Here is a 14,179-nt window from a genome sequence, read left to right on the forward strand (position 1 = left end):
TCAGCTTTACGCGTGTCAACCTCTGTTTCAATGCCATCATCATCCCGGAGTGTCTGGATATGCTGTTTCGAGCCACTTACTGATTTAACGTAAGACCAGAACTTCCTAGGATTTTCTGTCAAGTCGGTACATGGAATTTTACTTTCGAATTCACTGAACGCTTCACGCATAGCCCTCCTTACGCTAACTTTGACATCTTTTAGCTTCTGTTTGTCTGAGATTCTATCGCAATCAGGAAACGTGTAAGGAAGCTACCCTACAGACAGAGGGATCTATATTTATACTTGGCAGAACTAATTACGTACCGACTCAATCGTCGGTATTGCTTTCGTTCCCCAAAAGTCATAAATATTTCGATTACGGTAAAGAAGCTCTGTATTTCGGCTAGATGTCGAAGAAGCAGCTCCCTTACGTACTGGTTGTATCGAGTAAGATGTGGAGACGGCGGTTTGAAAGAGGACAGAATAAGTACGAGGAAGGGCGTCCCTTACCTTAAGGGATCGCTACTCAAGCCACCGTTAAGAGGCAAGCGTGGCAAATGTCCGGCATTCGTTCGTACCCCCTGCTCTGATGATACCAGGGTCGTCTTCTCAAGTTTTCTACAAACGCCCATTACACGCTGCCCTTGAGATCCGACATTACTAATATTTTCTAAATTTGCCCACTTGTCATCGTAAGAACAGTGGCACCACAGAAGTAGGCCTACCAGTTTCTATACGAGGTCTATTCAAAAAATTCCGGAACATTCATAATTTTGCAATTCTGTCATGTGATGACACGGTTGGAGACCGTGGCTGTTATTTGAATACAAATGTTGATGGTGTGGAGACAGCAACCAGCCACAAATTTACTTTGAGTTCCTTTATTCAAAGGTTTCCAATCGTTATGATTCATCTTCAGACGGTTTACATGCTTTCCTTTCAACATGCCGTGCGTTTTTTTTACACATTAATTGTCCTAAAATATAAATAATACATAATTATAATCACGCCAAACAGATAGTTGCGTTACAGATGTTCATTGGATGTGACTTACATGAAATGTAGGTTTGGAGTGTTTGTTTGAGCATAGCATTCTTCCAACAGATGTGAGTACATTCCCACTGCATTTTTATCGTTGCACTCGTAATATAATTGAACAACTGACGAATACTGTTACATTTATTATATAGTTGAACAACTAGTGAATACTGTTACATTCATTATATAGGTGAACAACTAGCGAATACATCATCATCATCATCATCATCATTTAAGACTGATTATGCCTTTCAACGTTCAGTCTGGAGCATAGCCCCCTTATAAAATTCCTCCATGTTCCCCTATTCAGTGTTAACATTGGTGCCTCTTCTGGTGTTAAACCTATTACTTCTAAATCATTCTTAACCGAATCCAGGTACCTTCTCCTTGGTCTGCCCCGACTCCTCCTACCTTCTACTGCTGAACCCATGAGTCTCTTGGGTAACCTTGCTTCTCCCATGCATGTAACATGACCCCACCATGTAAGCCTGTTCGCCCTGACTGCAGCATCTACAGAGTTCGTTCCCAGCTTTTCTTTGATTTCCTCATTGTGAACACCCTCCTGCCATTGTTCCCATCTACTAGTACCTGCAATCATCCTAGCTACTTTCATATCCGTAACCTCAACCTTGTTGATAAGGTAACCTGAATCCACCCTGCTTTCGCTCCCACACAACAAAGTTGGTCGAAAGATTGAACGGCGCACAGATAACATAGTCTTAGTACTGACTTCCTTCTTGCAGAACAGAGTAGATCGTACCTCAGCACTCACTGCATTAGCTTTGCTACACCTTGCTTCCAGTTCTTGCACTATGTTGCCATCCTGTGAGAATATGCATCCTAAGTACTTGAAACCATCCACCTGTTCTAACTTTGTTCCTCCTATTTGGCACTCAATCCGTTTATATCTCTTTCCCACTGACATTAATTTCGTTTTGGAGATGCTAATCTTCATACCATAGGCCTTACATTTCTGATCTAGCTCTGAAATATTACTTTGCAAACTTTCAATCTAATCTGCCATCACAACTAAGTCATCCGCACATGCAAGACTGCTTATTTTGTGTTCAAACATCTTGATCTCACCCAGCCAGTCTATTGTTTTCAACGTATGATCCATAAATAATATGAACAACAGTGGAGACAGGTTTGCAGCCTTGTCTTACCCCTGAAACAACTCTGAACCATGAACTCAATTTACCGTCAACTCTAACTGCTGCCTGACTATCCATGTAAAGACCTTTAATTGCTTGCAAATGTTTGCCTCCTATTCCATAATCTCGTAGAACAGACAATAACTTCCTCCTAGGAACCCGGTCATGTGCCTTTTCTAGATCTATAAAGCATAGATACAATTCCCTGTTCCACTCATAACACTTCTCCGTTATTTGCCGCAAGCTAAAGATCTGGTCCTGACAACCTCTAAGAGGCCTAAACCCACACTGATTTTCATCCAATTGGCCCTCAACTAGTACTCGCACTTTCCTTTCCTGAGAAGATTTTACCCACAACGCTGATTAAAGAGATACCTCTGTCGTTGTTACAATCTTTTCTGTTTCCATGTTTAAAGATTAGTGTGATTACTGCTTTCGTCCAGTCTGATGGAACCTGTCCCGACTCCCAGGCCATTTCAATTATCCTGTGTAGCCATTTAAGACCTGCCATTCCACTGTATTTCATGAGTTCTGACTTAATTTCATCCACCCCAGGTGCTTTATTGCACTGCAATCTATTAACCATTTTCTCCACTTCCTCAAATGTGATTCCATTTCCATCATTATTCCTATCCCATTCTACCTCGAAATCTGAAACATTTCTAATCATATTTTCACCTACATTGAGCAACTCTTCAAAATATTCCCTCCATCTGCCCAAGGCATCCACAGGATTCACCAGCAGTTTTCCTGACCTGTCCAAAATACTTGGCATTTCCTTCTTACCTCCCTTTCGAAGACTCCTAATTACACTCCAGAATGGTTTTCCAGCAGCTTGACCCAAGGTCTCCAACCTGTTTCCAAAGTCTTCCCAAGATTTCTTCTTGGATGCTGCAGTTATCTGTTTGGCTTTGTTTCTTTCTTCAACATAACTTTCTCTGTCTACGTGAGTTCTAGTATGTAGCCATTTTTTATACGCCATCTTTTTCCTTTTACAGGCTTCCTTGACTGTGTCATTCCACCAAGCTGTTTGCTTCATCCTACTTTTACACACTACTGTTCCAAGACATTCTTTAGCCACTTCTAGTACTGTATCCCTGTACCTTGTCCATTCCTTTTCCAATGTCTATAATTGACTACATTCAACTAACTGGTACCTATCTGAGATCATTGTTATGTACTTGTGCCTGATTTCCTTATCCTGAAGTTTCTCCACTCTTATCCTTCTACATATGGGCCTGATCTCCTGCACTTTTGGCCTCACAATCCCAATTTCACTGCAGATTAAATAATGATCAGTGTCATCAAAGAATCCCCTGAATACACGTGTGTCCTTCACAGCCTTCCTGAATTCCTGATCTGTTATTATATAGTCAATGACAGATCTGCTTCCCCTGCCTTCCCAAGTATACCGGTGAATGTTCTTATGTTTAAAAAAGGAGTTTGTGATTACTAAGCCCATACTGGCACAGAAATCCAAGAGTTGTTTCCCGTTCCTGTTGGCCTCCATATCCTCTCCAAATTTACCCATAACCTTTTCATACCCGTGTCTATTCTAGCGAATACTGTTACATTAATTATATAGTTGAACAACTAGCGAATACTGTTACATTAATTATATAGTTGAACAACTATATAATTAATGTAACAGTATTCGCTCTAAAGCTCACAAAATCGAAGTATCTCTTTACTAGTGTAAAAGGCGTTTCAGTTGCATAAGTGAATATATGACCTTTTTGCAAACATGGGACATCTTCATAATGATACGAACAGTCGTACCATCTTTGACACTCATATGTTTGTAAGCACTCTGAGCGTATCAAAACTTGTAGTGTGGCTTAGAAATCTCGCCTGTGGCAAACCTAAAGTGTTCAGTCAGAAAAAATTACGTGTGCAAAGATAAGAATGCAGTGGGAATGTGTTCACATCTGCTGGACGAATGTAATGAAAACAAACACTGCAAACCGAAATTTCACGTAAGTCACATCAAATGAAAATCTGTATACGCAACCATCTGTGTGTGATGTGCTTATAATTATGTATTATCTATATTTTAGGACAATTAATCTGTAAAAAACAAGGCACCACATGTAATGAAAGCATGAGAACCGTCTGAAGAACAATCGTAATGTTTCGAAACCGGTAACGGTACCCTTTGAAAAAAGGAACTGAAAATAAATTTGTGGCTGGTTTCTGTCTCAACACCGTCAACATTTGTATTCATAATTTTGCGCCAGTGTTGTGCTGGGGCGAAATGCGGTTGGCATCCCTGAACACGTTCGTGTTTAGTGTGTAGCTGACAGGAAATCACGAATCCAGTCGCACAACTGAGACGATACCCCATAGCTCCGCAGCTTGATTAGAAGTCGCTTGTGAGGAACGGTGTCAAAAGCTTTCGGGAAATCGAGAACTACGGAATCAGCTTGAGATCCCCTGTCGATAGCGGCCATTACTTCGTGCGAATAAAGAGCTAGCTGCGTTGCACAAAAACGATGTTTCCTGAAACCGTGCTGATTACGTATCAATAGATCGTTCCCTTCGAGGTGATTCATAATGTTTGAATACAGTATATGCTCCAAAACCCTACTGCAAACCGACGTCAATGACATAGGTCTGTAGTTCGATGGATTACTCCTACTACCCTTCTTAAACCCTGGTGCGACCTGCGCAATTTTCCAATCTGTAGGTACAGATCTATCGGTGACCGAGCGGTTGTATATGATTGCTAAGTAGGGAGCTATTGTATCAGCGTAATCTGAAAGGAACCTAATCGGTATACAACCTGAAGACTTGCCCGTATCAAGCGATTTGAGTTGCTTTGCAACTCCTAAGGTATCTACTTCTAAGAAACTCATGCTAGCAGCTGTTCGTGTTTCAAATTCTGGAATATTCCATTCGTCTTCCCTGGTGAAGGAATTTCGGAAAACTGCGTTCAATAACTCCGCTTTAGCGGCACAGTCGTGGATAACAGTACCATCGGCACTGCGCAGCGAAGGTATTGACTGCGTCTTGTCGCTTGTGTACTTTACATACGACCAGAATTTCTTCGCATTTTCTACCAGATTGCGAGACAATGTTGTGGAACCTATCAAAGGCATCTCGCATTGAAGTCCGTGCCAAATTTCGCGCGTCTGTAAATTTTAGCCAATGTTCAGTATTTCGCGTTCTTCTGAACGCCGCATGCTTTTTCCGTTGCCTCTGCAACAGCGTTCGGATCTGTTTTGTGTACCACGGGGGATCAGTTCCATCTCTTACCAATTTATGAGGTATGAATCTGGCAATTGCTGTTGCTACTGTATCTTTGAATTTGAGCCACATCTTGTATACATTTGCATAGTCGGTTCCGAAGGAATGGAGATTGACTCTTAGGAAGGCTTCTAGTGACACTTTATCCGCCTTTTTAAATAAAATTATTATTTTGCGTTTGTTTCTGGTGGATTTGGAAGAAACGGTATTGCGCCTAGCTACAACGACCTTGTGATCACTAATCCCTGTTTCCGTCATGATGCTCTCTATCAGCTCTGGATTGTTTGTGGCCAAGAGGTCAGCTGTCCACCATGGGCCCTGATGACTTGCTCCACGCGTTATGGCATCGCTGCATATAAGGCGCCAATGGCATCCTGTGGTATATCCATCTGTGCTGCATTCACCTGGTTCCAAAGTTCATCTGTGGTGGTCGGCATTGGGTCACAGCACTGCTCCCCATCGTTTCACCATATTCCACACATTTTCCGTTGGCGACAAGTTTGGTGAACTGGCAAGCCAGTGCAAAAGCCTGACATCTTGTGGCACCGAGAAGGCACATCCTCGCGCAGCAACAGGCAGTCGTGCATTGTCTTGCTGAAAACTGGTGTCTGGGGTGCTGTGCAGAAAGGATATGGCTCAGGGTGACAGCCTGTCATTCACGTAGGTCACACTGGTCACAATGCCCTGGACACGGACCAGCTGTGGTTTGTGTTTTTACCAATTAGCCCCCCACACCACAAGGCCTCGAATTGATGCTGTACGCCTTGTGGGAATGCAGTCACTGTGATGCCGCTCCCCCTGTCTGTGGCGAACTGAAGTGCAGCCATCATTTTCAAGCAAACAGAACCTGAATGAAATTTTTACTGCCGGCCGGTGTGGCCATGCGCTTGTAGGCGCTTCAGTCTGGAACCACGTGACCGCTACGATCGCAGGTTCGAATCCTGCCTCGGGCATGGATGTGTGCGTTGTCCTTAGGTTAGTTATGTTTAAGTAGTTCTACGTTCTAGGGGACTGATGACCTCAGATGTTAAGTCCCATAGTGCTCAGAGCCATTTGAACCAGCCCGAATATTCACTCTTCAGCGGAGTGTGTGCTGATATGAAACTTTCTGGCAGATTAAGACTGTGTGCCGAACCGAGAGTCGAACTCGGGACCTTTGCCTTTCGCGTGGAGCACTTGCTCGTGAAAGGCAAAGGTCCCGAGTTCGAGTCTCGGTCCGGCACACAGTTTCAATGTGCCAGAAAGTTTCAAAAAGAACCTGGATTCGTCGAAAAGCAGTATCCGTCGCAAGCGATATTGTTCCATACACCATCTAGCATGTTTTTATACATTCGTCAAAGGTGGATGGAGAAATGGACAACGTGCACAAAACCCATCCCATAATAAACAGTGGACTGTCGCTCTTATTGTACAACGTGTTACACTGTTCCACCAGAGCGAAGGAGGACACAGATCTGTCTTGCAATGCGAATCGGGTGAGGTGTCGATCATTTTAAGAGGTGCTCTAGGTGTTGCAAAATGCTCTACAGCCTTCCACGAATCATTCTGCACACACCCATTGCACTCCCGAAATACTTTGTCTTACACAAGCAGCAATTTCCCAGATGGATTCATCATATTCTGTCATGCCAATAATGCGCCCTCTTTCAAAGTCACTAATTTGACAGTACGGTTCAACTATACACCTTTGAGGCATCCTGCATGTCTGCTCAGGTCACGCTGATCCATTACCTTCGGTTTGTAGCAACAGCGAGAGCTCCAAGCACATTTTACTGTTAGGTGGTATTGCGCTGCAATATCGGTATGTACCTTGAACCCGTGAGCCGCCATGTTTCAAATGCTAATCAGTTCTGCAGAATATACTAATGTACATGTCCAGGAATATGACTGTCCTATCTTTAGTCTTTCAAGGCGTTCTTTTTTTCTGTACATGAATGAATTATTAGTGTGTAAATGATGTAAATACTGATGTAATATTATTCAATACACTGTCCTGTGTCATCAATAGAAATATTTGCACTTATACCCATTTCACTCTCTATACCAAATCCTTGGGCTTCACTCATCACACTTCCTCTTTCTTCCACTTTCCCATTGCCGTCTAGCCTGTGTAAAGTCATCCACAGATTGTATTCAGGCCATGTTGTAATGTAGAACATCAAACAGACAACGCCAACAGCCTTGCTGCAGAGGTACCACCGGTTCTCATCAGATCACCAAAGTTAAGCTCTGTCGGGCTGGGCTAGCACTCGGATGGGTGACCATCCGGTCTGCCGAATGCTGTTGGAAAGCGGGGTGAACTCAGCCCTTGTGAGGCAAACTGAGGCGCTACTTGAATGAGAAGTAGCGGCTCCGATCACTTAAACTGATAATGACTGGGAGAGTGGTGTGCTGACCACATGCACCGCCATATCCACATCCGGTGACACCTGTGGGTTGAGGATGACACGGCGGCCGGTCGGTACCGCTGAGCCTTCATGGCCTATCTGGGGGGAGTTCAGTTTAGTTTTAAACGGCTTATTTAGCTTACAGTGTGTGAATTATAGAACTATGTCGTGAACTATTTCAGACGTCTGGTCGTCCTCGTTTAGATTTTCTGCGATTTACATTGCTTCAGGCAAATCCTGGGATGTTTCCTTCGAAAGGGCACAATCAACTTCCTTCCCCATTCTTCCTTAATCCGAGCAGATCGATGACCTCGTTGATTGGTCCTCTCCCCCAAATCAACCAACCATTTCAGAGCAGAGGAAATTATAAACTTTAGCATTAAAGGATAACCACTGCAACCACAAACAAAAAATAAACATTCACATGAATTTTATGTTACACTTACATACTTCCCATCATTGTAAATACCTCTTTGAGCTTAGCAAAACTGTTACTTTCTAGACTGGTACATTTATTAGGACTAGTAAAGTAAAAACTAAACACGAGGCACTGCCAGGAGTGATCTGTTGTGATCAGCACGCCACCAGTCCCTTCAGCGTTATCACCGGTAGATGAACCCCGCTATTGGTTCAAATGGCTCTGAGCTCTATGCGACTTAACTTCTGAGGTCATCAGTCCCCTAGAACTTAGAACTACTTAAACCTAACTAACCTAAGGACATCACGCACATCCATGCCCGAGGCAGGATTCGAACCTGCGACCGTAGCGAATCCTGGTATTGCTTCAGTATAAAAGCAGTATATAAAGCAAAGTTTGGGAGTTATTCTATATTTGTATGGACCAACTGGAGTATAAAATCAACATTCGAACCTGTTTTCGACAGTTATGAGCGTATAACATCACACTGTCCAGTCACATGAATGTCAACATCAATGTCCAATAACAGTTCACAGACAGCAGATGGTGGCAATCCCAGTAGAAGGTGCATAAAGCATATTGGGGGAGGGGGGGTGCAGAAAACAGTGCAGTCTTTGTAGTAATGTAGAAATAAAGGGGATTTATCTGACGTCGAAAGGGGCACAATCATTGGCCTACAGGCCAAGGTTTGAAGCATTTCCGAAATGGCTAAGTTTGTAAACTGCTTGCATGCTGCCATGGTTAAAGTACACTGTGCACGGCAAAATGGGACTATCCAAAACTGGCGCCGAGGCATCTGTCGGTGCACCATTGTCTTTAGATGACAAGGGCGAACGGTGGCTGTGAGAATGTGTATGGGAGAATAGACGTGCAACATTGAGCAGCTGATGAACTGAAGGCCTACCAGCAGTGTGTCCTCGACGGCCGTTCAGCGACTGTTGTTGTGTATGAGCCTCCACAGCAGCCACTTCATTCGTACACCAGTGCAATTTGCACACCGCTTTTCAGATGAATAACGTTTTCGGCTCCATCACACAGATGGCTCTTGACGGGTACGGCTAGAAATGCATGAAAGAAAACACCCTACAACAATCATTGGGTGCACCCAGACCGGAGGAGGGAGTTTCATAATTTTGGGAAAATTTTCGTGCCGTTCCTTGGGTGGTCTCATCGTTGTGGAAGGCACAATGGATCAACACAAGAATGGTTTTCTGCTTGGGACCCTACATGTAGTCTGTTTTTCCTCAGCATATCAGCACCTAGCAGTATGATAATGTAATGTGTCACACAGCTCAGAATGCATATGTGTGTTTGGAGAGCGCTAGGATGAGTTTACCGTATTTCCCTGGCCACCAAAATCCTTGGATTTAAACCCAATCTAAAATCTATGAGACCACATGAACTTTGCTGTTTGGACAGTGGGTTCTCAACTGACAAACCTAGCATAGCTGGCCATGCCAATGAAGGCGGTATGGCTTCACATCCCTGTCAGTACCCTCCAGAATCTCACTGACTCTCTTCTTGCATGCCTCATAGCAGTCTGTACACAGAAGGTGGTTATTTGGGTTTTTGACAGGTGGTCGCAGTGACTGGGCAGTGTGTTACTGGTATATGTTGCCTAAATCTGATATGTCTGTTATAGACTGCAAATGTTGTGTGTTGTTGTTTACTATTGTATATCGAGGATATGAATTCTCATTACAAAGGCCTTGTAAAATTCTTAGGTCTCTGCCCAGGTCATGTTGTGCGTTCTCCACGATATTTCGGAAAACACAAATGGATACTCTGCTCGCATTGCCATCCTATTTGCATTCTGCTCTATCTGTCCACTTTTGTTGATAACTGTGAAGTCACCGAGATGGCTGATGGTGGTGGTGGTGGTAGTGTTGGTGTTGGTGGCAACACCAGGCTGCAAACTGCAGTTGGAGGTCTCCACACAATTGGCACTGGATGCAAGGTCAGCATCTGATGGCAATACGTGGAGACTGAAGACCGCAGTTTCAAAGTTGAGACAGGCTACCATCACCACCACTCACCATGCTTATTCAATTAGTTTTCTTGTCACTTTTGGTCTCTTGCTGTCTTGGCCTCGGCGCCAATTTTGGATAGTGCCATTTTGCCATGCACAGTATACTTTAACCACGGCAGCATGCGAGCAGTTTACAAACTTAGCCATTTCAGAAATGCTTCAAACCTTGGCCTGTAGGCCAATGATTGTGCCCTTTCGACGTCAGATAAACCCCTTTATTTCCAGATTACTACAAAGACTGCACTGTTTTCTGCATCCCCACCTCCCCCAATATGCTTTATGCACATTCCACTGGGAGCACCACCATCTGCTGGCTGTGAGTGGTTATTGGATGTTGATGTTGACATTCATGTGAGTGGACAGTGTGATGTTATATAATAATAACTGTAAAAAACACGGGCGCTAAAGACTACACTGTTGAGCGCCCATAACACCATACCCATCCACCACCATGTAAAAAACAAGACATGTTTGAATGTTCATTTTATACTCCCATTGGTCCATACAAATATAGAATAACTCCCAAACTTTGCTTTATACACTGCTTTTATACTGGAGACAGTTATAAAGTATCGGTGGAGTTTGGGTTGCGGGTTGTCTGGGGGAGGAGACCAGTCAGTGAGGTCATCGGTCTCATCGGATGAGGGAAAGATGGGGAAGAAAGTTGGCTGTGCCCTTTAAAAGGAACCTTCCCAGCATTTGTCTGGAGCAATTTAGGGAAATCACAGAAAATCTAAATCAGGATGTCCGGACACAGGATTGAACCGTTGTCCTCCCAAATGTGAGTCCAGTGTGCTAACCACTGCACCACCTCATTCAGTAAAGTAGCAGTACAGAATTGTGCAGGTACCTACTTATGTTTCTCAAAGTGTAGTCCTGTGAAGATGTCTGGTGGTCAGAATATGTAAAGTGAAGTAATTCAGTGACTGTTGCTTGTGGTCAAGACAGGTCTATAGTGTTAGCATGGAGCATTATGTAAAAGAGTAAACATTTAAGAGTGTGTAAGTAGACTGTAACACACCACGTTGGTGTTGTTTCAGGGGTTACCTTGAAAGAGGAGCCAGCTGCCACAATATCCTTCGACTTCACATCGGCGAGGCCCAAGTGCTACATGTGAGCGGGGGACCCGGTCTACAGCCCCCTCTGTGTCGCCCGGGGGAAGCAGCGCCAGCTGCCCAACCTGATGGAGCATTGAGGAAGGCGAGACAAGATGGCGCACACTGGCGAACCAGCCAGCTTCCGAAGACTGCCGCTAGAGCTGGGCACGTGTCGCTCTATGGAGTCTCGAACACATTACTCTGCCACAGAGGAAAATAGGGAGAGAAGAGGACACGCTGACATGGACGGCACTTCCTCCAGTCCTATGTGGCGGTGACAATCGTTCTCTCCAATTGTTGCTTTCCGTATTTGTTCGTGTAATTTTCTACTTCCCGAACAGTTCCATGTTTGCAATCACACATACCTGAAGTAGAAAATATCCAGTTCAGTCAGGTGCTGGTCTGACCAGACAAAAATGCTATCCTGTCTTAGTCTGCAGTTCTCTTGCGGGAGCCTTCGTCTGTCATTGCGAAGATATGTTTCAGGCTTATAGGCTGGCTACAAAAGATACATAGCAAAGAACACATATATCACTGTTTCTGTTATAACCGTCTGTAGCAAATGAAATGGTAATTCGCGCACTTGCATTTTTTTCTGCACTCTTTAACTGTGCCATTTCATATATATGTAGGACACTATATAGTAAAAATAAACTACACATATATGGTCAGTTAGGGACTAGAACATTCTTGTCACTATAGACTAAATCAGAAGTGACACAAGACGAACTTAGTATAAGACATTATCACAAAGAAATTTCAACAGCAGTGCGACCTTTGTGTCTGCCTGTTTATTCTACAAGAGTTTTGACACTGCATTTCATCATCAGGGATGCATTATTTCCCTATTGACATTAGTATCTTATTAATTATTGAATTTTCCAAGAGTCTGAAGTAAATAATTAAAAAGAATTCTATAAACACTGTTTCAGTATCAGCGAGTACATTATCTACAACAGGACCACAGACATCTAGGCTGTTAACTATTAAATTTTCCAAGAAATTTCTCATAATGCTAACCTCACCAATGTTTTATTCTTGGAGGAAAATAGGCAACAGACAATTAACTTGTTAATTGTTAAATTTTCCAAGAAATGTGTGTTAGTAGATTCCTACCTATAGAAATAGTCAAAAGAGTTTTTAGATCAGTGTTTGTTTCTCATGGATACTTTATTTACATAACAGCGAAAACAATCAGTTTTTCCAAAGAAGTGTCTCATAATGTGTACAAACTTTACAAAAAGACAAATGCAATGAGTTTCAGGATCAATGTTTCATCCTGGGAGGGAGACATTATTTCCATAGAAAAGCAAACAACTGAGATCTCAATCATTAGATTTTCCAAGATATGTTTGATAACAGACTCTACCCTTACAATAAATAATGCAAAGAGTTTAGAGACGACTGTCCCATACTCGATGGATGCATTACTTGCAAATGAGCACAAATAAATATGCTGTTAATAACTAGACTTTTCAAAAAATGTCTGATAAGACTTAAACATAACAGTAAGTAATGGAAAACACTTAGTTGTAATTTTCTTCTTCGTCAGGAAATACATGGCAGTCATTCTTTCCATCAAAATACAGAAAATAATAAAATTCCGAAATATTATATTTTTTACAGAAATGATAAAAATGAATGCTACTCCAGTAAAGAATTCTTAAATTACATGTGTTGGCATTATCTTCAGCAGACAGTTTCAAAGTAGTTGAGTAAAGTTTATTCCTGAAGTATTTTATGTTCACGAAGCACATTCATTAAATTGAGACATAAATGAGCATTATTTTTCACAAGAAATGAAGTCTCCGTGACGGTATTTTTGCTCTGATTTTGCATAAAGAATGTAACCACACAATTAAGTGTTCAGTTTTGCAACAATCTATTAAGGATACTCTCTTCCATAATAGATACTCTCTTCCACAGTACAGTGCTCTGTCATTTAATAAGTAACTATCATCAGTATAGTCAGTTTCATTAGCGTATTGCAATTGGACAGACCACTTATAAACTTGCTACTTAACCTATTCATTCAGAAAAATCGTTTCAAGACAGTTGGCTCATGTTGTAATGTGCAAACGTTTCTAGTGAACCAGATGAAAAAAAATGTTAAGAGGTGTAGTTTTTTACAAGCTAATGCGATGTACTCTAAGGACGAGACACTGTCCCTTCCTAAGGAAACACTGTAAGTTGATTCGATCATTTCATACACTTAAATCGCTGTGGTATCGTATTTAACAACTTGTTTCCTACTTACCTATTTGGCGAAACAGTTTGAAAACTGCATAGGCTTAAAAACTATTTTTCATTACTTTTATAGGGTAATACATTAATGTTGAAGGTTTTGGGTATTTAATCCATGTCTGACCTTACACTGTTTCTTTCCTGCGGAGTTCTCACATAGTTTGAGTTCAGCATAAACTAGAACTCTGAAAACAAGTGTACTAGGACTTAAAAGTAATTCAAATTATCATTATAAACAAAAATATTATCTGAGGTAACTATCAAAGCACCTGTTCATTATGTACTAACTGCATCTCCATTGATTGTATATCCTTTCTGTCTTATTCTTAAACATGTAATGTATCTTAAGTGAGCCCTTGACACCAGCAACTGTTGAATTTTTGTTTATTTATGCAGAACTGCACAGTTTTGGGCTTTGGTCATTCTGAAGTGCGATACATTGCCTGTTTCATAATTAAAATTCTGTGATATTGCAGCAATGGTTTGTTCTATGTGTTATACACACAGATTGTGATGTAGCAATTTTGAGAACTGACGTCATATGTATGGTTCAAACATTGGAGCTAGCATTATTGATATGGTAAC

The 14,179-nt window shown here is 42.1% G+C and overlaps 1 protein-coding gene across 1 annotated transcript in view; it reads left to right on the top strand.

Annotated features, from left to right (window-relative positions):
• LOC126295065 (POU domain, class 4, transcription factor 1-like) overlaps window positions 1-13,954 on the top strand; it is a 68,005-nt gene extending 54,051 nt beyond the window's left edge. Inside the window, exon 4 of the mRNA XM_049987311.1 lies at window positions 11,294-13,954. Within this exon, the coding sequence (XP_049843268.1) occupies window positions 11,294-11,370 (77 nt within the window). The 3' untranslated portion in view covers window positions 11,371-13,954. The remainder of the gene's footprint in view (window positions 1-11,293) is intronic.
• Window positions 13,955-14,179: the final 225 nt, after the last annotated feature.

The sequence above is a fragment of the Schistocerca gregaria genome, chromosome 11 (genome assembly GCF_023897955.1).
Source record: "Schistocerca gregaria isolate iqSchGreg1 chromosome 11, iqSchGreg1.2, whole genome shotgun sequence".
Lineage (NCBI taxonomy): Eukaryota > Metazoa > Arthropoda > Insecta > Orthoptera > Acrididae > Schistocerca > Schistocerca gregaria.